This window comes from Somniosus microcephalus, unplaced genomic scaffold (assembly GCF_052327205.1).
Source record: "Somniosus microcephalus isolate GS21.2 unplaced genomic scaffold, FLI_Smic_1.0 unresolved_chr1, whole genome shotgun sequence".
Classification (NCBI taxonomy): Eukaryota; Metazoa; Chordata; class Chondrichthyes; order Squaliformes; family Somniosidae; genus Somniosus; species Somniosus microcephalus.
Genome location: NW_028225179.1, coordinates 109,767,190 through 109,793,411, shown reverse-complemented (window position 1 = coordinate 109,793,411; position 26,222 = coordinate 109,767,190). Strand labels below are relative to the sequence as shown.

Here is a 26,222-nt window from a genome sequence, read left to right as displayed (position 1 = left end):
CTTCAGATAGCCGATGTCTGTTTCAGGAAGTGGAACCCAGTGTCAGAATGGGGCAACCCCAGCTCAGGTACAGTACAGGTTAGATACAGAGTGAAGCTCCCTCTACACTGTCCCATCAAACACTCCCAGGGCAGGTACAGCACGGGTTAGATACAGAGTAAAGCTCCCTCTACACTGTCCCATCAAACACTCCCACGGCAGGTACAGCACGGGTTAGATACAGAGTAAAGCTCCCTCTGCACTATCCCATCAAACACTCCCAGGGCAGGTACAGCACAGGTTAGATACAGAGTAAAGCTCCCTCTACACTGTCCCATCAAACACTCCCACGGCAGGTACAGCACGGGTTAGATACAGAGTGAAGCTCCCTCTACACTGTCCCATCCAACACTCCAAGGGCAGGTACAGCACGGGTTAGGTACAGAGTAAAGCTCCCTCTACACTGTCCCATCAAACACTCCCACGGCAGGTACAGCACGGGTTAGATACAGGGTAAAGCTCCCTCTACACTGTCCCATCAAACACTCCCAGGGCAGGTACAGCACGGGTTAGATACAGAGTAAAGCTCCCTCTACACTGTCCCATCAGACACTCCCAGGGCAGGTACAGCACGGGTTAGATACAGAGTAAAGCTCCCTCCGCACTGTCCCATCACACACTCCCAGGGCAGGTAGTAGAGTAAAAGTCCCTTTCTACTACCCCATCAATCATTGTGGCAGCAGATATTGTGTAGGTTAGATACAGAGTATAATTTGTTCGACACTGCCCCAAGAATATTGTCTGATCCCAATATCCTGATGGAAGAACAGCTACTGGGAATGTCAATGATGTAGGTAACCCTAGAATAATGCCGGATACTGTTCACACTCTCATCATTTTTGCAGCCGTTCCTTGAATCAGCCCCATACCCTCCTATCTGGCAGTAGCAAGCTTTGGAGAGGTATACAAATATATATGTAGGAAGTCACACAACACCAGGTTATAGTCCAACAGCTTTATTTGAAATCGGAGCGCTGCTCCTTCGTCTGACTTCACCTGACAAAGGAGCAGCGCTCCGAAAGCTTGTGATTTCAAACAAAGCTTTTGGACTATAACCTGGTGTTGTGCGACTTCCTACATTTGTCCACCCCAGTCCAACACCGGCACCTCCACATCATACAAATACATAGTTATCTCATCCAGGGACAACCTGGACTATCTGCTCTTTGAAGGCTTCAAACAGACTTTGATTTGAAAACGACAGGCTTCGATTAAGTGGGTGGGACCCAGTGAGTTCAAATAACTCTTTGTTCAATTCAAAAATGTATTTGAACAAATCATACAAGATGTTTGTATTTGAATTGAGTAATTTGTCTGCCTTTTCAGGCTTTCGCCCAACAATAAAGACTGGTTGGGCATCGATTGTCCCAAAATGAGCTGGGGCATCCTTTTGTGAGTGAAGCTGGTTTCAACCCCGCCCACCACCCTTTACATACTGCGTCAGGACTACAGAAACTCACACCAAGCTAAGTATTGGACAAGAATGCTCCATTTCTGTGACACATCTGTCGGAGCCCCAGCATCACGATCACTCAATGCCAGCAATGTAGGGAATGCCATAACCTCCAACTATGATTTCAGCTGGACCCGGGATAGGGCAGACTGTTCCTGGAACCGCTGAGAACATTGTTGAACTTTTCCAATGGGCAAGATCATTTATTTCCCAGGAAATCAATGGCACTCGGGTGATATTCACAAATAAAAGTCACGACTGACAGTGTTTATGATGATTAAAGGAGTTGACAGGGTAGACAGAGAGAAACTATTTCTTCTGCTGCGGGGAGTCCAGAACATTGGGGCATAGCTTAAAATTAGACCCAGGCCATTCAAGGGTGATGTCAGGAAGCACTTCTTCACACAAAGGCCAGTGGAAATCTGGAACTCTCCCCCCCCAAAAAGCTGTTGAGGCTGGGGGTCAATTGAAAACTTCAAAATTGGGATTGATAGATGTTTGTTGGGTAAGGATATTAAGGGTTACGGAACCAAGGCGGCTAGATAGAGTGAAGATACAGATTGGCCGTGATCTCATTGAATGGCAGAGCAGGATCGAGGGGCTGAATGGCCTCCTCCTGTTCCTATGCTGGTTTAACTTTTTTGCTTTCTCTATATTGGGATGACATTCTATGTTACCGTGACACCTCCCCCGCCCCTCCTGCCATTCATGATAGAAACATAGAAGATAGGAGCAGGAGTAGGCCATTCAGCCCCTCGAGCCTGCGCCACCATTTAATGAGATCATGGCTGATCATCCAAATTCTGTACCCTGTCCCTGCCTTCTCCCCATATCCCTTTAGCCTCAAGAAATATATCCAACTCCTTCTTGAATATATTTAATGAATTGGCCTCAACTGCCCTCTGTGGCAGAGAATTCCACATGTTCACCACTCTCTGGGTGAAGAAATTCCTCCTCATCTCAGTCCTAAATGGCTTACCCCTTATCCTTAGATTGTGACCCCTGGTTCTGGACTCCACCGCCATCGGGAACATCCTTTCTGCATCTAGTCTGTCTAGTCCTGTTAGAATTTTATAAGTTTCAATGAGATCCCCTCTCATTCTTCTAAACTCTAGCGGACATAAGCCTAATCGACCCAATCTCTCCTCATACATCATTCCTGCCATCCCAGGTATCAGTCTGATATGATACAAAGAACCCTAAAGGTGTGGCCTATTAAGGTCCTGTATTGCCTTCCACAGCAACGATTGTAAACCATGGGGATTTAGGGATTCCCAACATGGAGTCGGCTGACTTTATCACAGGAACAGTGTGACGAGATTCCTCGCAATGTGAGGTCAGGGGGGGGTCGCCTCGTTCAGTTTAATCATGAAGATAAAGCGTTGTCAACTGCTAACCAGTGAAACATCAGAGCCCAATAACACGCTCCAAATGATGGCCTACTACATTTCCCTCTCTCCTTGGGCAATGCAAGCTGAGTTATTCATCAAGCAGCGTCCTTACTCGTTCACCCTTGAGGCCCATGTCTCCCTTGAATCCTGGGAAGCCATCTTCACCCTAGGAGAAAGCAACAGACAACGAATGAAATACAGCAAAAGAGAGTCACACCAGAAGCAAATCCACCACCTTTCTCGACAATCGATCGCTAGAAAAGAAAGAACTTGAACTTCTACAGCACCTTTCGCAACCTCCCAAAGCCCTCTACGGCCAATGAAGTACATTTTTGAAGCGTAGTCACGATTGTAATGTAGGAAGCGCAGCAGCCAATATGCGCACAGCAAGCTCCCACAGACAGCAATATGATAATGACCCAGGTCAGCTGTTTTTTTGGTGCTGTTGGTTGAGAAGTAAATATTGGCCGAGGATACTGGGAAGAACTCCTCCTGCCCGGCTTCGAATAGTGCCCGTGGGGTCTTTTACATCCACCTGAGGGGGCAGACAGAGCCTCAGTTTAACGTCTCATCCGAAAGACGGCACCTCCGACAGTGCCGCACTCCCTCAGCACTGCACTGGGAGCGTCAGCCTAGATTATGAGCTCAAGTCTCTGCCGTGGGACTTGAACCTGCAACCTTCTGACCCAGAGACGAGAGTGCTACCCACTGAGCCACGGCTGACCAATTGAAATTAATGGAAGGAATAACCGGCGGGTTCTATAAGGAACGTGCGAGGTTCCCCACTTGGAGATGTTCTCCTCTCTGCTCTCTGCTAAGGCAACGCTCAACACCCAGGAGGTAAAGGTGACAATCTAACCCCGTGTAACCACCCTTCCTGATTCACATCTTACCTCTGGCCAGCATCACCTAGCAGGGCTATTATCCAAACCCATCGCTCCCCAGTTATAACAGAAACTACAGTCATCGCAATAGTTTCTTGTTCACAGGCAGCCTGGCACTACAGGAAGCTAGTGGTTCCAAGAACCACGGATGCAGGCCTCCTAGTTGGCTCATTCTACGAGGATGACAAGCATGTCTGGATGAAGTATCGACATGTGGCCATGGTTATGACACAAAACGGCAGCTCCTGAGATCTGCAATGGGCCTGAGGCCAGTTGGTGCCAACCGGTGCCATCGCCTCTGTCCAGACAGTGCCCTATTGACTGAGCCAAGTGTGACTCTCCATTAGTGAAAGTGCCCTATTGACTGTGCCAAGTGTGACGCTCCATTAGTGAAAGGGCCCTATTGACTGAGCCAAGTGTGACTCTCCATTAGTGAAAGGGCCCTATTGACTGTGCCAAGTGTGACTCTCCATTAGTGAAAGGGCCCTATTGACTGTGCCAAGTGTGACGCTCCATTAGTGAAAGTGCCCAATTGACTGAGCCAAGTGTGACTCTCCATTAGTGAAAGTGCCCTATTGACTGAGCCAAGTGTGACTCTCCATTAGTGAAAGGGCCCTATTGACTGAGCCAAGTGTGACTCTCCATTAGTGAAAGGGCCCTATTGACTGAGCCAAGTGTGACTCTCCATTAGTGAAAGTGCCCTATTGACTGAGCCAAGTGTGACTCTCCATTCGTGAAAGTGCCCTATTGACTGAGCCAAGTGTGACTCTCCATTAGTGAAAGTGCCCTATTGACTGAGCCAAGTGTGACTCTCCATTAGTGAAAGTGCCCTATTGACTGAGCCAAGTGTGACTCTCCATTAGTGAAAGTGCCCTATTGACTGAGCTAAGTGTGACTCTCCATGAGTGAAAGTGCCCTATTGACTGAGCCAAGTGTGACTCTCCATTAGTGAAAGGGCCCTATTGACTGAGCCAAGTGTGACTCTCCATTAGTGAAAGTGCCCTATTGACTGAGCCAAGTGTGACTCTCCATTAGTGAAAGTGCCCTATTGACTGAGCCAAGTGTGACTCTCCATTAGTGAAAGGGCCCTATTGACTGAGCCAAGTGTGACTCTCCATTAGTGAAAGGGCCCTATTGACTGAGCCAAGTGTGACTCTCCATAGTGAAAGTGCCCTATTGACTGAGCCAAGTGTGACTCTCCATTAGTGAAAGTGCCCTATTGACTGAGCCAAGTGTGACTCTCCATTGGTGAAAGGGCCCTATTGACTGAGCCAAGTGTGACTCTCCATTAGTGAAAGTGCCCTATTGACTGAGCCAAGTGTGACGCTCCATTAGTGAAAGAGCCCTATTGACTGTGCCAAGTGTGACTCTCCATTAGTGAAAGTGCCCTATTGACTGAGCCAAGTGTGACTCTCCATTAGTGAAAGGGCCCTATTGACTGAGCCAAGTGTGACTCTCCATTAGTGAAAGGGCCCTATTGACTGAGCCAAGTGTGACTCTCCATTAGTGAAAGTGCCCTATTGACTGAGCCAAGTGTGACTCCCCATTAGTGAAAGTGCCCTATTGACTGAGCCAAGTGTGACTCTCCATTAGTGAAAGGGCCCTATTGACTGAGCCAAGTGTGACTCTACATTAGTGAAAGGGCCCTATTGACTGAGCCAAGTGTGACTCGCCATCAGTGAAAGTGCCCTATTGACTGAGCCAAGTGTGACTCTCCATTAGTGAAAGGGCCCTATTGACTGAGCCAAGTGTGACTCTCCATTAGTGAAAGGGCCCTATTGACTGAGCCAAGTGTGACTCTCCATTAGTGAAAGTGCCCAATTGACTGAGCCAAGTGTGACTCTCCATTAGTGAAAGGGCCCTATTGACTGAGCCAAGTGTGACTCTCCATTGGTGAAAGGGCCCTATTGACTGAGCCAAGTGTGACTCTCCATTAGTGAAAGGGCCCTATTGACTGAGCCAAGTGTGACTCTCCATTAGTGAAAGGGCCCTATTGACTGAGCCAAGTGTGACTCTCCATTAGTGAAAGTGCCCTATTGACTGAGCCAAGTCTGACTCTCCATTAGTGAAAGGGCCCTATTGACTGAGCCAAGTGTGACTCTCCATTAGTGAAAGTGCCCTATTGACTGAGCCAAGTGTGACTCTCCATTAGTGAAAGTGCCCTATTGACTGAGCCAAGTGTGACTCTCCATTAGTGAAAGGGCCCTATTGACTGAGCCAAGTGTGACTCTCCATTAGTGAAAGGGCCCTATTGACTGAGCCAAGTGTGACTCTCCATTAGTGAAAGGGCCCTATTGACTGAGCCAAGTGTGACTCTCCATTAGTGAAAGTGCCCGATTGACTGAGCCAAGTGTGACTCTCCATTAGTGAAAGGGCCCTATTGACTGAGCCAAGTGTGACTCTCCATTAGTGAAAGGGCCCTATTGACTGAGCCAAGTGTGACTCTCCATTAGTGAAAGTGCCCTATTGACTGAGCCAAGTGTGACTCTCCATTAGTGAAAGTGCCCTATTGACTGAGCCAAGTGTGACTCTCCATAGTGAAAGTGCCCTATTGACTGAGCCAAGTGTGACTCTCCATTAGTGAAAGGGCCCTATTGACTGAGCCAAGTGTGACTCTCCATTAGTGAAAGGGCCCTATTGACTGAGCCAAGTGTGACTCTCCATTAGTGAAAGTGCCCTATTGACTGAGCCAAGTGTGACTCTCCATTAGTGAAAGGGCCCTATTGACTGAGCCAAGTGTGACTCTCCATTAGTGAAAGTGCCCTATTGACTGAGCCAAGTGTGACTCTCCATTAGTGAAAGGGCCCTATTGACTGAGCCAAGTGTGACTCTCCATTAGTGAAAGTGCCCTATTGACTGAGCCAAGTGTGACTCTCCATTCGTGAAAGTGCCCTATTGACTGAGCCAAGTGTGACTCTCCATTAGTGAAAGTGCCCTATTGACTGAGCCAAGTGTGACTCTCCATTAGTGAAAGTGCCCTATTGACCGTGCCAAGTGTGACTCTCCATTAGTGAAAGTGCCCTATTGACTGAGCCAAGTGTGATGCTCCATTAGTGAAAGGGCCCTATTGACTGAGCCAAGTGTGACTCTCCATTAGTGAAAGTGCCCTATTGACTGAGCCAAGTGTGACTCTCCATTTGTGAAAGTGCTCTATTGACTGAGCCAAGTGTGACTCTCCATCAGTGAAAGGGCCCTATTGACTGTGCCAAGTGTGACTCTCCATTAGTGAAAGTGCCCTATTGACTGAGCCAAGTGTGACTCTCCATTAGTGAAAGGGCCCTATTGACTGAGCCAAGTGTGACTCTCCATTAGTGAAAGTGCCCTATTGACTGAGCCAAGTGTGACTCTCCATTAGTGAAAGTGCCCTATTGACTGAGCCAAGTGTGACTCTCCATTAGTGAAAGTGCCCTATTGACTGAGCCAAGTGTGACTCTCCATAGTGAAAGTGCCCTATTGACTGAGCCAAGTGTGACTCTCCATTAGTGAAAGGGCCCTATTGACTGAGCCAAGTGTGACTCTCCATTAGTGAAAGGGCCCTATTGACTGAGCCAAGTGTGACTCTCCATTAGTGAAAGTGCCCTATTGACTGAGCCAAGTGTGACTCTCCATTAGTGAAAGTGCCCTATTGACTGAGCCAAGTGTGACTCTCCATTAGTGAAAGTGCCCTATTGACTGAGCCAAGTGTGACTCTCCATTAGTGAAAGGGCCCTATTGACTGAGCCAAGTGTGACTCTCCATTAGTGAAAGTGCCCTATTGACTGAGCCAAGTGTGACTCTCCATTCGTGAAAGTGCCCTATTGACTGAGCCAAGTGTGACTCTCCATTAGTGAAAGTGCCCTATTGACCGTGCCAAGTGTGACTCTCCATTAGTGAAAGTGCCCTATTGACTGAGCCAAGTGTGATGCTCCATTAGTGAAAGGGCCCTATTGACTGAGCCAAGTGTGACTCTCCATTAGTGAAAGTGCCCTATTGACTGAGCCAAGTGTGACTCTCCATTTGTGAAAGTGCCCTATTGACTGAGCCAAGTGTGACTCTCCATTAGTGAAAGTGCCCTATTGACTGAGCCAAGTGTGACTCTCCATTAGTGAAAGTGCCCTATTGACTGAGCCAAATGTGACGCTCCATTAGTGAAAGTGCCCTATGGACTGAGCCAAGTGTGACTCTCCATTCGTGAAAGTGCCCCATTGACTGTGCCAAGTGTGACTCTCCATCAGTGAAAGTGCCCTATTGACTGAGCCAAGTGTGACTCTCCATTAGTGAAAGTGCCCTATTGACTGAGCCAAGTGTGACTCTCCATTAGTGAAAGTGCCCTATTGACTGAGCCAAGTGTGACTCTCCATTAGTGAAAGGGCCCTATTGACTGTGCCAAGTGTGACTCTCCATTCGTGAAAGTGCCCTATTGACTGAGCCAAGTGTGACTCTCCATTAGTGAAAGTGCCCTATTGACTGAGCCAAGTGTGACTCTCCATCAGTGAAAGGGCCCTATTGACTGTGCCAAGTGTGACTCTCCATTAGTGAAAGTGCCCTATTGACTGAGCCAAGTGTGACTCTCCATTAGTGAAAGTGCCCTATTGACTGAGCCAAGTGTGACTCTCCATCAGTGAAAGTGCCCTATTGACTGAGCCAAGTGTGACTCTCCATTAGTGAAAGGGCCCTATTGACTGAGCCAAGTGTGACTCTCCATTAGTGAAAGGGCCCGATTGACTGAGCCAAGTGTGACTCTCCATTAGTGAAAGGGCCCTATTGACTGAGCCAAGTGTGACTCTCCATTAGTGAAAGGGCCCTATTGACTGAGCCAAGTGTGACTCTCCATTAGTGAAAGTGCCCTATTGACTGAGCCAAGTGTGACTCTCCATTAGTGAAAGTGCCCTATTGACTGAGCCAAGTGTGACTCTCCATTAGTGAAAGTGCCCTATTGACTGAGCCAAGTGTGACTCTCCATTAGTGAAAGTGCCCTATTGACTGAGCCAAGTGTGACTCTCCATTAGTGAAAGTGCCCTATTGACTGAGCCAAATGTGACGCTCCATTAGTGAAAGTGCCCTATGGACTGAGCCAAGTGTGACTCTCCATTAGTGAAAGTGCCCTATTGACTGTGCCAAGTGTGACTCTCCATCAGTGAAAGTGCCCTATTGACTGAGCCAAGTGTGACTCTCCATTAGTGAAAGTGCCCTATTGACTGAGCCAAGTGTGACTCTCCATTAGTGAAAGTGCCCTATTGACTGAGCCAAGTGTGACTCTCCATTAGTGAAAGGGCCCTATTGACTGTGCCAAGTGTGACTCTCCATTCGTGAAAGTGCCCTATTGACTGAGCCAAGTGTGACTCTCCATTAGTGAAAGTGCCCTATTGACTGAGCCAAGTGTGACTCTCCATTAGTGAAAGTGCCCTATTGACTGAGCCAAGTGTGACTCTCCATTAGTGAAAGGGCCCTATTGACTGAGCCAAGTGTGACTCTCCATTAGTGAAAGGGCCCTATTGACTGAGCCAAGTGTGACTCTCCATTAGTGAAAGTGCCCTATTGACTGAGCCAAGTGTGACTCTCCATTAGTGAAAGGGCCCTATTGACTGAGCCAAGTGTGACTCTCCATTAGTGAAAGGGCCCGATTGACTGAGCCAAGTGTGACTCTCCATAAGTGAAAGGGCCCTATTGACTGAGCCAAGTGTGACTCTCCATTAGTGAAAGTGCCCTATTGACTGAGCCAAGTGTGACTCTCCATTAGTGAAAGGGCCCTATTGACTGAGCCAAGTGTGACTCTCCATTAGTGAAAGTGCCCTATTGACTGAGCCAAGTGTGACTCTCCATAGTGAAAGTGCCCTATTGACTGAGCCAAGTGTGACTCTCCATTGGTGAAAGGGCCCTATTGACTGAGCCAAGTGTGACTCTCCATTAGTGAAAGTGCCCTATTGACTGAGCCAAGTGTGACTCTCCATTAGTGAAAGGGCCCTATTGACTGAGCCAAGTGTGACTCTCCATTAGTGAAAGTGCCCTATTGACTGAGCCAAGTGTGACTCTCCATTGGTGAAAGTGCCCTATTGACTGAGCCAAGTGTGACTCTCCATTAGTGAAAGTGCCCTATTGACTGACCAAGTGTGACTCTCCATTAGTGAAAGTGCCCTATTGACTGAGCCAAGTGTGACTCTCCATTAGTGAAAGTGCCCTATTGACTGAGCCAAGTGTGACTCTCCATTAGTGAAAGTGCCTTATTGACTGAGCCAAGTGTGACTCCCCATTAGTGAAAGGGCCCTATTGACTGAGCCAAGTGTGACTCTCCATTAGTGAAAGTGCCCTATTGACTGAGCCAAGTGTGACTCTCCATTAGTGAAAGTGCCCTATTGACTGAGCCAAGTGTGACTCTCCATTAGTGAAAGTGCCCTATTGACTGAGCCAAGTGTGACTCTCCATTAGTGAAAGTGCCCTATTGACTGAGCCAAGTGTGACTCTCCATTAGTGAAAGTGCCCTATTGACTGAGCCAAGTGTGACTCTCCATTAGTGAAAGTGCCCTATTGACTGAGCCAAGTGTGACTCTCCATTAGTGAAAGTGCCCTATTGACTGAGCCAAGTGTGACTCTCCATTAGTGAAAGTGCCCTATTGACTGAGCCAAGTGTGACTCTCCATTAGTGAAAGTGCCCTATTGACTGAGCCAAGTGTGACTCTCCATTAGTGAAAGTGCCCTATTGACTGAGCCAAGTGTGATGCTCCATTAGTGAAAGTGCCCTATTGACTGAGCCAAGTGTGACTCTCCATTAGTGAAAGTGCCCTATTGACTGAGCCAAGTGTGACTCTCCATTAGTGAAAGTGCCCTATTGACTGAGCCAAGTGTGACTCTCCATTAGTGAAAGTGCCCTATTGACTGAGCCAAGTGTGACTCTCCATTAGTGAAAGTGCCCTATTGACTGAGCCAAGTGTGACTCTCCATTAGTGAAAGTGCCCTATTAACTGAGCCAAGTGTGACGCTCCATTAGTGAAAGTGCCCTATTGACTGAGCCAAGTGTGACTCTCCATTAGTGAAAGTGCCCTATTGACTGAGCCAAGTGTGACTCTCCATCAGTGAAAGTGCCCTATTGACTGAGCCAAGTGTGACTCTCCATTAGTGAAAGTGCCCTATTGACTGAGCCAAGTGTGACGCTCCATTAGTGAAAGTGCCCTATTGACTGAGCCAAGTGTGACTCTCCATTAGTGAAAGTGCCCTATTGACTGAGCCAAGTGTGAGACTCCATTAGTGAAAGTGCCCTATTGACTGAGCCAAGTGTGACTCTCCATTAGTGAAAGTGCCCTATTGACTGAGCCAAGTGTGACTCTCCATTAGTGAAAGTGCCCTATTGACTGAGCCAAGTGTGACTCTCCATTGGTGAAAGTGCCCTATTGACTGAGCCAAGTGTGACTCTCCATTCGTGAAAGTGCCCTATTGACTGAGCCAAGTGTGACTCTCCATTAGTGAAAGGGCCCTATTGACTGAGCCAAGTGTGACTCTTCATTAGTGAAAGTGCCCTATTGACTGAGCCAAGTGTGACTCTCCATTAGTGAAAGTGCCCTATTGACTGAGCCAAGTGTGAATCTCCATTAGTGAAAGTGCCCCATTGACTGAGCCAAGTGTGACTCTCCATGAGTGAAAGTGCCCTATTGACTGAGCCAAGTGTGACTCTCCATTAGTGAAAGTGCCCTATTGACTGAGCCAAGTGTGAGTCTCCATGAGTGAAAGGGCCCTATTGACTGAGCCAAGTGTGACTCTCCATTAGTGAAAGTGCCCTATTGACTGAGCCAAGTGTGACTCTCCATTAGTGAAAGGGCCCTATTGACTGAGCCAAGTGTGACTCTCCATTAGTGAAAGTGCCCTATTGACTGAGCCAAGTGTGACTCTCCATTTGTGAAAGGGCCCTATTGACTGAGCCAAGTGTGTCTCTCCATTAGTGAAAGTGCCCTATTGACTGAGCCAAGTGTGACTCTCCATTAGTGAAAGTGCCCTATTGACTGAGCCAAGTCTGACTCTCCATTAGTGAAAGTGCCCTATTGACTGAGCCAAGTCTGACTCTCCATTAGTGAAAGGGCCCTATTGACTGAGCCAAGTGTGACTCTCCATTAGTGAAAGTGCCCTATTGACTGAGCCAAGTCTGACTCTCCATTAGTGAAAGTGCCCTATTGACTGAGCCAAGTGTGACTCTCCATTAGTGAAAGTGCCCTATTGACTGAGCCAAGTGTGACTCTCCATTAGTGAAAGTGCCCTATTGACTGAGCCAAGTGTGATGCTCCATTAGTGAAAGTGCCCTATTGACTGAGCCAAGTGTGACTCTCCATTAGTGAAAGTGCCCTATTGACTGAGTCAAGTGTGACTCTCCATTAGTGAAAGTGCCCTATTGACTGAGCCAAGTGTGACTCTCCATTAGTGAAAGTGCCCTATTGACTGAGCCAAGTGTGACTCTCCATTAGTGAAAGTGCCCTATTGACTGAGCCAAGTGTGACTCTCCATTAGTGAAAGTGCCCTATTGACTGAGCCAAGTGTGATGCTCCATTAGTGAAAGTGCCCTATTGACTGAGCCAAGTGTGACTCTCCATTAGTGAAAGTGCCCTATTGAATGAGCCAAGTGTGACTCTCCATTAGTGAAAGTGCCCTATTGACTGAGCCAAGTGTGACTCTCCATTAGTGAAAGTGCCCTATTGACTGAGCCAAGTGTGACTCTCCATTAGTGAAAGTGCCCTATTGACTGAGCCAAGTGTGACTCTCCATTAGTGAAAGTGCCCTATTAACTGAGCCAAGTGTGACGCTCCATTAGTGAAAGTGCCCTATTGACTGAGCCAAGTGTGACTCTCCATTAGTGAAAGTGCCCTATTGACTGAGCCAAGTGTGACTCTCCATCAGTGAAAGTGCCCTATTGACTGAGCCAAGTGTGACTCTCCATTAGTGAAAGTGCCCTATTGACTGAGCCAAGTGTGACGCTCCATTAGTGAAAGTGCCCTATTGACTGAGCCAAGTGTGACTCTCCATTAGTGAAAGTGCCCTATTGACTGAGCCAAGTGTGAGACTCCATTAGTGAAAGTGCCCTATTGACTGAGCCAAGTGTGACTCTCCATTAGTGAAAGTGCCCTATTGACTGAGCCAAGTGTGACTCTCCATTAGTGAAAGTGCCCTATTGACTGAGCCAAGTGTGACTCTCCATTGGTGAAAGTGCCCTATTGACTGAGCCAAGTGTGACTCTCCATTCGTGAAAGTGCCCTATTGACTGAGCCAAGTGTGACTCTCCATTAGTGAAAGGGCCCTATTGACTGAGCCAAGTGTGACTCTTCATTAGTGAAAGTGCCCTATTGACTGAGCCAAGTGTGACTCTCCATTAGTGAAAGTGCCCTATTGACTGAGCCAAGTGTGAATCTCCATTAGTGAAAGTGCCCCATTGACTGAGCCAAGTGTGACTCTCCATGAGTGAAAGTGCCCTATTGACTGAGCCAAGTGTGACTCTCCATTAGTGAAAGTGCCCTATTGACTGAGCCAAGTGTGAGTCTCCATGAGTGAAAGGGCCCTATTGACTGAGCCAAGTGTGACTCTCCATTTGTGAAAGGGCCCTATTGACTGAGCCAAGTGTGTCTCTCCATTAGTGAAAGTGCCCTATTGACTGAGCCAAGTGTGACTCTCCATTAGTGAAAGTGCCCTATTGACTGAGCCAAGTCTGACTCTCCATTAGTGAAAGTGCCCTATTGACTGAGCCAAGTCTGACTCTCCATTAGTGAAAGGGCCCTATTGACTGAGCCAAGTGTGACTCTCCATTAGTGAAAGTGCCCTATTGACTGAGCCAAGTCTGACTCTCCATTAGTGAAAGTGCCCTTTTGACTGAGCCAAGTGTGACTCTCCATTAGTGAAAGTGCCCTATTGACTGAGCCAAGTGTGACTCTCCATTAGTGAAAGTGCCCTATTGACTGAGCCAAGTGTGATGCTCCATTAGTGAAAGTGCCCTATTGACTGAGCCAAGTGTGACTCTCCATTAGTGAAAGTGCCCTATTGACTGAGCCCAAGTGTGACTCTCCATTAGTGAAAGTGCCCTATTGACTGAGCCAAGTGTGACTCTCCATTAGTGAAAGGGCCCTATTGACTGAGCCAAGTGTGACTCTCCATTAGTGAAAGTGCCCTATTGACTGAGCCAAGTGTGACTCTCCATTAGTGAAAGGGCCCTATTGACTGAGCCAAGTGTGACTCTCCATTAGTGAAAGGGCCCTATTGACTGAGCCAAGTCTGACTCTCCATCAGTGAAAGTGCCCTATTGACTGAGCCAGTGTGACTCTCCATTAGTGAAAGGGCTCTATTGACTGAGCCAAGTGTGACTCTCCATTAGTGAAAGTGCCCTATTGACTGAGCCAAGTGTGACTCTCCATTAGTGAAAGTGCCCTATTGACTGTGCCAAGTGTGACTCTCCATTAGTGAAAGTGCCCTATTGACTGAGCCAAGTGTGACTCTCCATTAGTGAAAGTGCCCTATTGACTGAGCCAAGTGTGACTCTCCATTAGTGAAAGGGCCCTATTGACTGAGCCAAGTGTGACTCTCCATTAGTGAAAGGGCCCTATTGACTGAGCCAAGTGTGACTCTCCATTAGTGAAAGTGCCCTATTGACTGAGCCAAGTGTGACTCTCCATTAGTGAAAGGGCCCTATTGACTGAGCCAAGTGTGACTCTCCATTAGTGAAAGTGCCCTATTGACTGAGCAAGTGTGACTCTCCATTAGTGAAAGTGCCCTATTGACTGAGCCAAGTGTGACTCTCCATTAGTGAAAGTGCCTATTGACTGAGCCAAGTGTGACTCTCCATAGTGAAAGTGCCCTATTGACTGAGCCAAGTGTGACTCTCCATTAGTGAAAGGGCCCTATTGACTGAGCCAAGTGTGACTCTCCATTAGTGAAAGTGCCCTATTGACTGAGCAAGTGTGACTCTCCATTAGTGAAAGTGCCCTATTGACTGAGCCAAGTGTGACTCTCCATTAGTGAAAGTGCCCTATTGACTGAGCCAAGTGTGACTCTCCATTAGTGAAAGTGCCCTATTGACTGAGCCAAGTGTGACTCTCCATTAGTGAAAGGGCCCTATTGACTGAGCCAAGTGTGACTCTCCATTAGTGAAAGTGCCCTATTGACTGAGCCAAGTGTGACTCTCCATTAGTGAAAGTGCCCTATTGACTGAGCCAAGTGTGACTCTCCATTAGTGAAAGTGCCCTATTGACTGAGCCAAGTGTGACTCTCCATTAGTGAAAGTGCCCTATTGACGTGCCAAGTGTGACTCTCCATTAGTGAAAGTGCCCTATTGACTGAGCCAAGTGTGATGCTCCATTAGTGAAAGGGCCCTATTGACTGAGCCAAGTGTGACTCTCCATTAGTGAAAGTGCCCTATTGACTGAGCCAAGTGTGACTCTCCATTTGTGAAAGTGCCCTATTGACTGAGCCAAGTGTGACTCTCCATCAGTGAAAGGGCCCTATTGACTGTGCCAAGTGTGACTCTCCATTAGTGAAAGTGCCCTATTGACTGAGCCAAGTGTGACTCTCCATTAGTGAAAGGGCCCTATTGACTGAGCAAGTGTGACTCTCCATTAGTGAAAGTGCCCTATTGACTGAGCCAAGTGTGACTCTCCATTAGTGAAAGTGCCCTATTGACTGAGCCAAGTGTGACTCTCCATTAGTGAAAGTGCCCTATTGACTGAGCCAAGTGTGACTCTCCATCTCCGTTAGTGAAAGTGCCCTATTGACTGAGCCAAGTGTGACTCTCCATTAGTGAAAGTGCCCTATTGACTGAGCCAAGTGTGACTCTCCATTGGTGAAAGTGCCCTTTTGACTGAGCCAAGTGTGACTCTCCATTAGTGAAAGTGCCCTGTTGACTGAGCCAAGTGTGACTCTCCATTAGTGAAAGGGCCCTATTGACTGAGCCAAGTGTGACTCTCCATTAGTGAAAGGGCCCTATTGACTGAGCCAAGTGTGACTCTCCATTAGTGAAAGTGCCCTATTGACTGAGCCAAGTGTGACTCTCCATTGGTGAAAGTGCCCTATTGACTGAGCCAAGTGTGACTCTCCATTAGTGAAAGTGCCCTATTGACTGAGCCAAGTGTGACTCTCCATTAGTGAAAGGGCCCTATTGACTGAGCCAAGTGTGATTCTCCATTCGTGAAAGTGCCCTATTGACTGAGCCAAGTGTGACTCTCCATTAGTGAAAGTGCCCTATTGACTGAGCCAAGTGTGACTCTCCATTAGTGAAAGTGCCCTATTGACTGAGCCAAGTGTGACTCTCCATTAGTGAAAGTGCCCTATTGACTGAGCCAAGTGTGACTCTCCATTCGTGAAAGTGCCCTATTGACTGACCAAGTGTGACTCTCCATTAGTGAAAGTGCCCTATTGACTGAGCCAAGTGTGACTCTCCATTAGTGAAAGTGCCCTATTGACTGAGCCAAGTGTGACTCTCCATTAGTGAAAGGGCCCTATTGACTGAGCCAAGTGTGACTCTCCATTAGTGAAAGTGCCCTATTGACCGAGCCAAGTGTGACTCTCCATTAGTGAAAGTGCCCTATTGACTGAGCCAAGTGTGACTCTCCATTAGTGAAAGTGCCCTATTGACTGAGCCAAGTGTGACTCTCCATTAGTGAAAGGGTCCTATTGACTAAGCCAAGTGTGACTCTCCATTGCTGAAAGGGCCCTATTGACTGAGCCAAGTGTGACTCTCCATTAGTGAAAGGGCCCTGTTGACTGAGCCAAGTGTGACTCTCCATTAGTGAAAGTGCCCTATTGACTGAGCCAAGTGTGACTCTCCATTAGTGAAAGTGCCCTATTGACTGAGCCAAGTGTGACTCTCCATTAGTGAAAGGGCCCTATTGACTGAGCCAAGTGTGACTCTCCATTAGTGAAAGGGCCCTATTGACTGAGCCAAGTGTGACTCTCCATTAGTGAAAGTGCCCTATTGACTGAGCCAAGTGTGACTCTCCATTAGTGAAAGTGCCCTATTGACTGAGCCAAGTGTGACTCTCCATAGTGAAAGTGCCCTATTGACTGTGCCAAGTGTGACTCTCCATTAGTGAAAGTGCCCTATTGACTGAGCCAAGTGTGACTCTCCATTAGTGAAAGGGCCCTATTGACTGAGCCAAGTGTGACTCTCCATTAGTGAAAGGGCCCTATTGACTGAGCCAAGTGTGACTCTCCATTAGTGAAAGTGCCCTATTGACTGAGCCAAGTGTGACTCTCCATTAGTGAAAGTGCCCTATTGACTGAGCCAAGTGTGACGCTCCATTAGTGAAAGTGCCCTATTGACTGAGCCAAGTGTGACTCTCCATTAGTGAAAGTGCCCTATTGACTGAGCCAAGTGTGACGCTCCATTAGTGAAAGTGCCCTATTGACTGAGCCAAGTGTGACTCTCCATTAGTGAAAGTGCCCTATTGACTGAGCCAAGTGTGAGACTCCATTAGTGAAAGTGCCCTATTGACTGAGCCAAGTGTGACTCTCCATTAGTGAAAGTGCCCTATTGACTGAGCCAAGTGTGACTCTCCATTAGTGAAAGGGCCCTATTGACTGAGCCAAGTGTGACTCTCCATTAGTGAAAGTGCCCTATTGACTGAGCCAAGTGTGACTCTCCATTAGTGAAAGTGCCCTATTGACTGAGCCAAGTGTGACTCTCCATTAGTGAAAGTGCCCTATTGACTGAGCCAAGTGTGACTCTCCATTAGTGAAAGGGCCCTATTGACTGAGCCAAGTGTGACTCTCCATTAGTGAAAGGGCCCTATTGACTGAGCCAAGTGTGATGCTCCATTAGTGAAAGTGCCCGATTGACTGAGCCAAGTGTGACTCTCCATTAGTGAAAGGGCCCGATTGACTGAGCCAAGTGTGACTCTCCATTAGTGAAAGTGCCCTATTGACTGAGCCAAGTGTGACTCTCCATTAGTGAAAGGGCCCTATTGACTGAGCCAAGTGTGACTCTCCATTAGTGAAAGTGCCTATTGACTGAGCCAAGTGTGACTCTCCATTGGTGAAAGGGCCCTATTGACTGAGCCAAGTGTGACTCTCCATTAGTGAAAGTGCCCTATTGACTGAGCCAAGTGTGACTCTCCATGAGTGAAAGGGCCCTATCGACTGAGCCAAGTGTGACTCTCCATTAGTGAAAGTGCCCTATCGACTGAGCCAAGTGTGACTCTCCATTTGTGAAAGTGCCCTATTGACTGAGCCAAGTGTGACTCTCCATTAGTGAAAGGGCCCTATTGACTGAGCCAAGTGTGACTCTCCATTAGTGAAAGGGCCCTATTGACTGAGCCAAGTGTGACTCTCCATTAGTGAAAGTGCCCTATTGACTGAGCCAAGTCTGACTCTCCATTAGTGAAAGTGCCCTATTGACTGAGCCAAGTGTGACTCTCCATTAGTGAAAGTGCCCTATTGACTGAGCCAAGTGTGACTCTCCATTACTGAAAGTGCCCTATTGACTGAGCCAAGTGTGACTCTCCATTAGTGAAAGTGCCCTATTGACTGACCAAGTGTGACTCTCCATTAGTGAAAGTGCCCTATTGACTGAGCCAAGTGTGACTCTCCATTAGTGAAAGTGCCCTATTGACTGAGCCAAGTGTGACTCTCCATTAGTGAAAGTGCCCTATTGACTGAGCCAAGTGTGACTCTCCATTGGTGAAAGTGCCCTATTGACTGAGCCAAGTGTGACTCTCCATTGGTGAAAGTGCCCTCTTGACTGAGCCAAGTGTGACTCTCCATTAGTGAAAGGGCCCTATTGACTGAGCCAAGTGTGACTCTCCATTAGTGAAAGGGCCCTATTGACTGAGCCAAGTGTGACTCTCCATTAGTGAAAGGGCCCTATTGACTGAGCCAAGTGTGACTCTCCATTAGTGAAAGTGCCCTATTGAATGAGCCAAGTGTGACTTTCCATTGGTGAAAGTGCCCTATTGACTGAGCCAAGTGTGACGCTCCATTAGTGAAAGTGCCCTATTGACTGAGCCAAGTGTGACTCTCCATTGGTGAAAGGGCCCTATTGGCTGAGCCAAGTGTGACTCTCCATTAGTGAAAGTGCCCGATTGACTGAGCCAAGTGTGACTCTCCATTAGTGAAAGTGCCCTATTGACTGAGCCAAGTGTGACTCTCCATTGGTGAAAGGGCCCTATTGGCTGAGCCAAGTGTGACTCTCCATTAGTGAAAGGGCCCGATTGACTGAGCCAAGTGTGACTCTCCATTAGTGAAAGTGCCCTATTGACTGAGCCAAGTGTGACTCTCCATTAGTGAAAGGGCCCTATTGACCGAGCCAAGTGTGACTCTCCATTAGTGAAAGGGCCCTATTGACTGAGCCAAGTGTGACTCTCCATTAGTGAAAGGGCCCTATTGACTGAGCCAAGTGTGACTCTCCATTAGTGAAAGTGCCCTATTGACTGAGCCAAGTGTGACTCTCCATTCGTGAAAGTGCCCTATTGACTGAGCCAAGTGTGACTCTCCATTAGTGAAAGTGCCCTATTGACTGAGCCAAGTGTGACTCTCCATTTGTGAAAGTGCCCTATTGACTGAGCCAAGTGTGACTCTCCATTAGTGAAAGTGCCCTATTGACCGAGCCAAGTGTGACTCTCCATTAGTGAAAGTGCCCTATTGACCGAGCCAAGTGTGACTCTCCATTAGTGAAAGTGCCCTATTGACTGAGCCAAGTGTGACTCTCCATTAGTGAAAGTGCCCTATTGACTGAGCCAAGTGTGACTCTCCATTAGTGAAAGTGCCCTATTGACTGAGCCAAGTGTGACTCTCCATTAGTGAAAGTGCCCTATTGACTGAGCCAAGTGTGACTCTCCATTAGTGAAAGGGCCCTATTGACTGAGCCAAGTGTGACTCTCCATTAGTGAAAGGGCCCTATTGACTGAGCCAAGTGTGACTCTCCATTAGTGAAAGTGCCCTATTGACTGAGCCAAGTGTGACTCTCCATTAGTGAAAGGGCCCTATTGACTGAGCCAAGTGTGACTCTCCATTAGTGAAAGTGCCCTATTGACTGAGCCAAGTGTGACTCTCCATTAGTGAAAGGGCCCATCTTGACTGAGCCAAGTGTGACGCTCCATTAGTGAAAGTGCCCTATTGACTGAGCCAAGTGTGACTCTCCATAGTGAAAGTGCCCTATTGACTGAGCCAAGTGTGACTCTCCATTAGTGAAAGGGCCCTATTGACTGAGCCAAGTGTGACTCTCCATTAGTGAAAGTGCCCTATTGACTGAGCCAAGTGTGACTCTCCATTAGTGAAAGTGCCCTATTGACTGAGCCAAGTGTGACTCTCCATTAGTGAAAGGGCCCTATTGACTGAGCCAAGTGTGACTCTCCATTAGTGAAAGGGCCCTATTGACTGAGCCAAGTGTGACTCTCCATTAGTGAAAGTGCCCTATTGACTGAGCCAAGTGTAACTCTCCATTAGTGAAAGTGCCCTATTGACTGAGCCAAGTGTGACTCTCCATTAGTGAAAGTGCCCTATTGACTGAGCCAAGTGTGACTCTCCATTAGTGAAAGTGCCCTATTGACTGAGCCAAGTGTGACTCTCCATTAGTGAAAGTGCCCTATTGACTGAGCCAAGTGTGACTCTCCATTAGTGAAAGTGCCCTATTGACTGAGCCAAGTGTGACTCTCCATTAGTGAAAGGGCCCTATTGACTGAGCCAAGTGTGACTCTCCATTAGTGAAAGTGCCCTATTGACTGAGACAAGTGTGACTCTCCATTAGTGAAAGTGCCCTATTGACCGAGCCAAGTGTGACTCTCCATTAGTGAAAGTGCCCTATTGACTGAGCCAAGTGTGACTCTCCATTAGTGAAAGTGCCCTATTGACTGAGCCAAGTGTGACGCTCCATTTGTGAAAGTGCCCTATTGACTGAGCCAAGTGTGACTCTCCATTCGTGAAAGTGCCCTATTGACTGAGCCAAGTGTGACTCTCCATTAGTGAAAGTGCCCTATTGACTGTGCCAAGTGTGACTCTCCATTAGTGAAAGGGCCCTATTGACTGAGCCAAGTGTGACTCTCCATTAGTGAAAGTGCCCTATTGACTGAGCCAAGTGTGACTCTCCATTAGTGAAAGTGCCCTATTGACTGAGCCAAGTGTGACTCTCCATTAGTGAAAGTGCCCTATTGACTGAGCCAAGTGTGACTCTCCATTAGTGAAAGTGCCCTATTGACTGAGCCAAGTGTGATGTTTTCGGTTAATGCCAGGCAGAGCTGGCTCCTGTGCGGTAACAGCTAACGTGCCAAGGCCCACAGGAACACCACCTCTGGGTGGAAACAATAGCAGAGAAGATGAGCTGAGGCAGGTAAACTGTCGGTTGGTTCTGTGAAGCCAGGCTTGGGGCTTAAGAGCCTGTAGATTGTAGGAAGGGAGAAATATCGAGGGCGGTGAGGAGTTCCACAGTCTTGAGCTCCTGGCAAGCACGAGCTAGAGCAGGAGACAGGAATACGAGTCTTGATCCCAGCACCTTGAGCGTGTAAGGAGGAAGAAGAGAGGGAAAGGATGGACCTTCGGGAGGAACGAGAGAGGAAAGCTCAGAGGAGCGACGACCATAGTTGTATCGATGAACTGTAGAGAGATAAAATAGATGGAGAAAGGCATTGGAGGATAAAGCTGAGAACCGGATCAGCGATCAGTAAACTCCTGTTGGCAACAAATTTTCCCTCTAAGCTGCGCGGCCACGCAGCAATGGGAAAGGTCCCGCACAGTCCGCTCACCGACTTCTCCATTGTAAATACCGTGCAGGCGCAGAAATTTAAAGGGACCACGCACTAAAAGAAACAGGTTGCGCAGAACAAAACACAGTTTACAGGGAACATTGTTGGCAACGTGTGCAAAGGGACATGCAGAAGACTAAAGACTGGATGAAATGTTCTCACCTTTTCACCTTTGTGTCCCATCAGCCCTCGGATTCCCTCAGATCCCTGAAAGAGACAGAAGGACAGTTAGTTCCAGGGCAAAGGGGGGGGCGGGGAGCTGATGACAACCAACGATGACTCAAGCGCCCAGACTCACTCACAAATACAGCCAGTCACACTCGGAGCTGATTCTCACCTTCACACCACGAGGACCAGGATAGCCGATTGGACCCTGAGGACCTGACGGACCCTGTGTGAACAACAAGAGCCAGATGGTTACACAAATCATTGCTCAGAATAAGGGGTGGGGGTTGCAACTGACATCTTACCAACATTGTCACTTCTCTAGGACTCACTTAAATACCGGGGCAGCACACTCACTTCGCATCATGAGAATGCAGAGGTAAAATATCATTTCAACTTAAAAGAACAGTTGAGTGGGCAGGGCCCGGCAACACAGGCGTTAGAAGATCTGGATATCGCTGTGAGGTGGCTTGTGTTGGATTCATACACACTTGTACAGCCAGCAGTAGAGTAGCTTTCATAGAATCACAGAAAGTTACAGCATGGAAGGAGGCCATTTCGGCCCATCGTGCCCGCGCCGGCCAACAAAGAGCTATCCAGCCAAATCCCACTTCCCAGCTCTTGGTCCGTAGCCCTGCAGGTTAGAGCATCCCAAGTGCACATCCAAGTACTTTTCAAATGTGGTTAGGGTTCCTGCCTCTACCACCCTTTCAGGCAGTGAGTTCCAGACCCCCACAACCCTCTGGGTGAAGAAATTTCCCTTCAAATCCCCTCTAAACCTTCCACCAATTACTTTAAATCTGTGACCCCTGGTTTTTGACCCCTCTGCTAAGGGAAATAGACCCTTTCTATCCACTTTATCTAGGCCCCTCATAATTTTATACACCTCACTGAGGTCTCCCCTCAGCCTCCGCTGTTCCAAGGAAAACAGACCCAGCCTATCCAGTCTTTCCTCATAGCTAAGATTCTCTACTCCCGGCAACCTCCTTGTAAATCTCCTCTGTACCCTCTCTCGTGCAATCACATCTTTCCTGTAATGTGGTGACCAGAACTGCACGCAGTACTCTAGCTGAGGCCTAACTAGTGTTTTATACAGTTGAAGCATAACCCCCCTGCTCTTGTATTCTATGTCACGGGTAATAAAGGCAAGCATTCCGTATGTCTTCTTAACCACCTTATCTACCTGGCCTGCTACCTTCAGGGATCTGTGGACATGCACTCCAAGGTCCCTTTGCTCCTCTGCGCTACTCAGTGTCCTACCATTTAATGTGTATTCCCTTTCCTTGTTAGCCCTCCCCAAATGCATTACCTCATGCTTCTCCGGATTGAATTCCATTTGTCACTATTCTGCCCACCTGACCAATTTATTGATATCTCCCTGCCGTCTACAGCTTCCTTCTTCAGTATCAACCACACAGCCGATTTTAGTATCATCTGCAAACTTCTTAATCATACCCCCTATATTCAAGTCTAGATCATTGATATATACCACAAAAAGCAAGGGACCTAGTACTGAGCCCTGCGGAACCCCACTGGAAACAGCCTTCCAGTCACAAAAACACCCATCAACCATTACCCTCTGCTTCCTGTCTCCGAGCCAGTTTTGAATCCAACTTGACACTTTGCCCTGGATCCCACGGGCTTTTAACTTCGTGACCAGTCTACCATGTGGAACCTTATCAAAAACTTTGCTAAAGTCTATATACACTACATCAAACGCACTACCCTCACCGACCCTCCTTGTTACCTCCTCAAAAAAATCAATCAAGTTTGTCAGACACGACCTTCCCTTAACAAATCCGTGCTGACTATCCTTGATTAATCCATGTCTTTCTAAATGAAGATTTATCCTGTCCTTCAGAATTCTTTCCAGTAATTTTCCCACCACCGAGGTTAGGCTGACTGGCCTGTAATTACTCAGTCTATCCTTTTCTCCCTTTTTGAACAAGGGCACCACATTAGCAGTCCTCCGGCATCACACCTGAAGCCAGAGAGGATTGGAAAATGACGGTAAGGGACTCTGCTATTTCCTCTTTTGCTTCGCTTAACAGCCTGGGATACATTTCATCCAGGCCTGGGGATTTATCACTTTTAAAGCTGCTAAACCCCTTACTACTTCCTCTCTCACTATGTTTATTTCATCTAATATTTCACACTCCTGCTCCCTGATAGCAATGTCTGCTTCGCCCCTCTCCTTTTGAAAACAGACACAAAGTATTCATTAAGAACCCTACCGACGTCTCCCGCCTCCACACACAGACTACCCTCATGATCTCTAATAGGCCCTACCCTTTCTTTAGTTATCCTCTTACTCTTAATATATTTATAAAATATCTTTGGGTTTTCCTTGATTTTACTTGCCAAGGATTTTTCATGCTCTCTCTTTGCTTTCCTAATATCCTTTTTAATTGCACCCCTGCACTTTCTGTACTCCTCTAAAGATTCTGCAGTATTTAGCCCTTTATATCCTTCTGAGATGCATTTGGCTGTGTTTAATATCAGCACACCTTCACAATCCAGGCATTATTGAGCTGTGTCTCCCTCTGTGAGATTCTCCATGTTTGACTCCCTTTGACTGGGTACAGCCTGCGACCACACGCAGTAGAGCGACTTTCATATCTCTGTGAGATTCCCCATGTTTAACACCCTTTTGACTTGCCTCTGGCAATACTGTTGAGGGGAGGAGTGAAATTGATATCAAAAGCAAAGCAAAATCACAACCAAATGTCCACAGTCTCTCCCATCTTAACACTCAGAGAAAGTTCCTCCTCAAAGATATCCTTTAAATAAGATACAAGAAAACCTCCCAAAGCACTTCACAGTCAGACACTACACTTGTTGAAGTGTAGTAACTGTTGTGTAGGCAAATTGGGCAACCAATTTGCCCACAGCAAGGTCCCACAAACAGCAAATCAACGAATAACCGGATAATCTGATTTTTTTAGTGATTTTAATTGAGGGATAAATATTGGCCAGGACACCGGGGAGGACTCCCCCGCTCTCCTTTGAAATAGTGCCGTGGGATCTTTTACACCCAGAGCATAGTGTCCTTGATAATGTCCAAACCAAATCTCGATGACGTACCTGGTTACCTTTAGAACCCGATGGACCTTCTTTACCCGGGTGACCCTGCAAAGAATGAAAACACAGGTCAGAGGTCAGAGAGCACCAATAAGCAAAAACACACGTTATCAATAAAGGTCACAGGTCAGAGAGCACCAATAAGCAAAAACACACATTATCAATAAAGGTCACAGGTCAGAGAGCACCAATAAGCAAAAAGACACGTTATCAATAAAGGTCACAGGTCAGAGTGCCAAAAAACAAAAACATACATTACCAATAAAGGTCACAGGTCAGAGCGCCAAAAACCAAAAACACACATTCCCAATAAAGGTCACAGGTCAGAGAGTGCCAATAAGCAAAAACACACATTCCCAATAAAGGTCACAGGTCAGAGAGTGCCAATAAGCAAAAACACACATTACCAATAAAGGTCACATGACACCAGCAAGCAAAAAAAATGTAACCCCAATAAATAATTACCACAATTAATATGATGTCACTGCTCCGAGGAGGGGTTTAGTTCAAGAATCTGTTAAAACTGATTTTCAAACCTTAATTTTGTGGTCATCCTTAACATTTTAGAATAAGTAAGTGTTAATAGAGTTGTTTATAATTTGCCACGGCATCGCGAGAGTTCGAGTGTAATGTATCCAAGTTTGCTGATGATACAAAGCTAGGTGGGACAGTAAGTTGTGAGGAGAACACAGAGTCTGCAAAGGGATATAGATAGACTAAGTGAGTGGGCAGCAAGGTGGCAGATGGAGTATAATGTAGGGAAAAGTGAGGTTATTCACTTTGGTAGGAAGAATAGAAAAACAGAATATTTTTTAAATGGTGTGAAACTTATAAATGTTGGGTGTTCAGAGATTTGGGTGTCCTCGTGCAAGAAATACTGAAAGCTAGCATGCAGGTACAGCAAGCAATAAGGAAGGCAAATGGCATTATTGCAAGGGGGTCGGGGTATAAGAGTAAGGAAGTCTTGCTATAATTATACAGGGCCTTGGTGAGACCACACCTGGAGTATTGTGCACAGTTTTGGTCTCCTTATCTAAGGAAGGATATACTTACCTTGGAGGCGGTGCAACGAAGGTTCACTAGATTGATTCCTTGGATGAGAGGGTTGTCCTTTGATGAGAGATTGTGTAAAATGGGCCTATACTCACTGGAGTTTAGAAGAATGAGAGGTGATCTCACTGAAACATACAAGATTCTGAAGAGGATTGACAGGGTAGATACTGAGAGGTTGTTTCCCCTGGCTGGAGAGTCTAGAACTAGGGGGCATCGTCTCAGGGTAAGGGGTCGGTTATTTATGACTGAGATGAGGAGGAATTTCTTCACTCAGAGGGTTGTGAATCTTTGCAATTCTCTACCCCAGAGGGCAGTGAATGCTGAGTCATTGAGTATATCCAAGGCTGAGATAGATAGATTTTTGGATTCTAGGGGAATCACGGGATATGGAGATCGGGTGGGAAAGTGGTGTTGAGGTCGAAGATCAGCCATGATCTTATTAAATGGCGGAGCACGCTCCTATTTTTTATGTTCTTATGTTGTGTTT

At 47.2% G+C, this 26,222-nt stretch overlaps 1 protein-coding gene across 1 annotated transcript in view; it reads right to left on the bottom strand.

The window, feature by feature from the left end:
- Positions 1–26,222, bottom strand: part of LOC147095704 (uncharacterized) — a 280,778-nt gene that overhangs the window by 164,816 nt on the left and 89,740 nt on the right. The window contains exons 21-24 of the mRNA XM_085974754.1: positions 24,686–24,730; positions 21,774–21,827; positions 21,599–21,643; positions 2,996–3,049 (exon numbers count right to left, since the gene is read on the bottom strand). Coding sequence (XP_085830880.1) covers positions 2,996–3,049; positions 21,599–21,643; positions 21,774–21,827; positions 24,686–24,730 — 198 coding nt within the window. The remainder of the gene's footprint in view (positions 1–2,995; positions 3,050–21,598; positions 21,644–21,773; positions 21,828–24,685; positions 24,731–26,222) is intronic.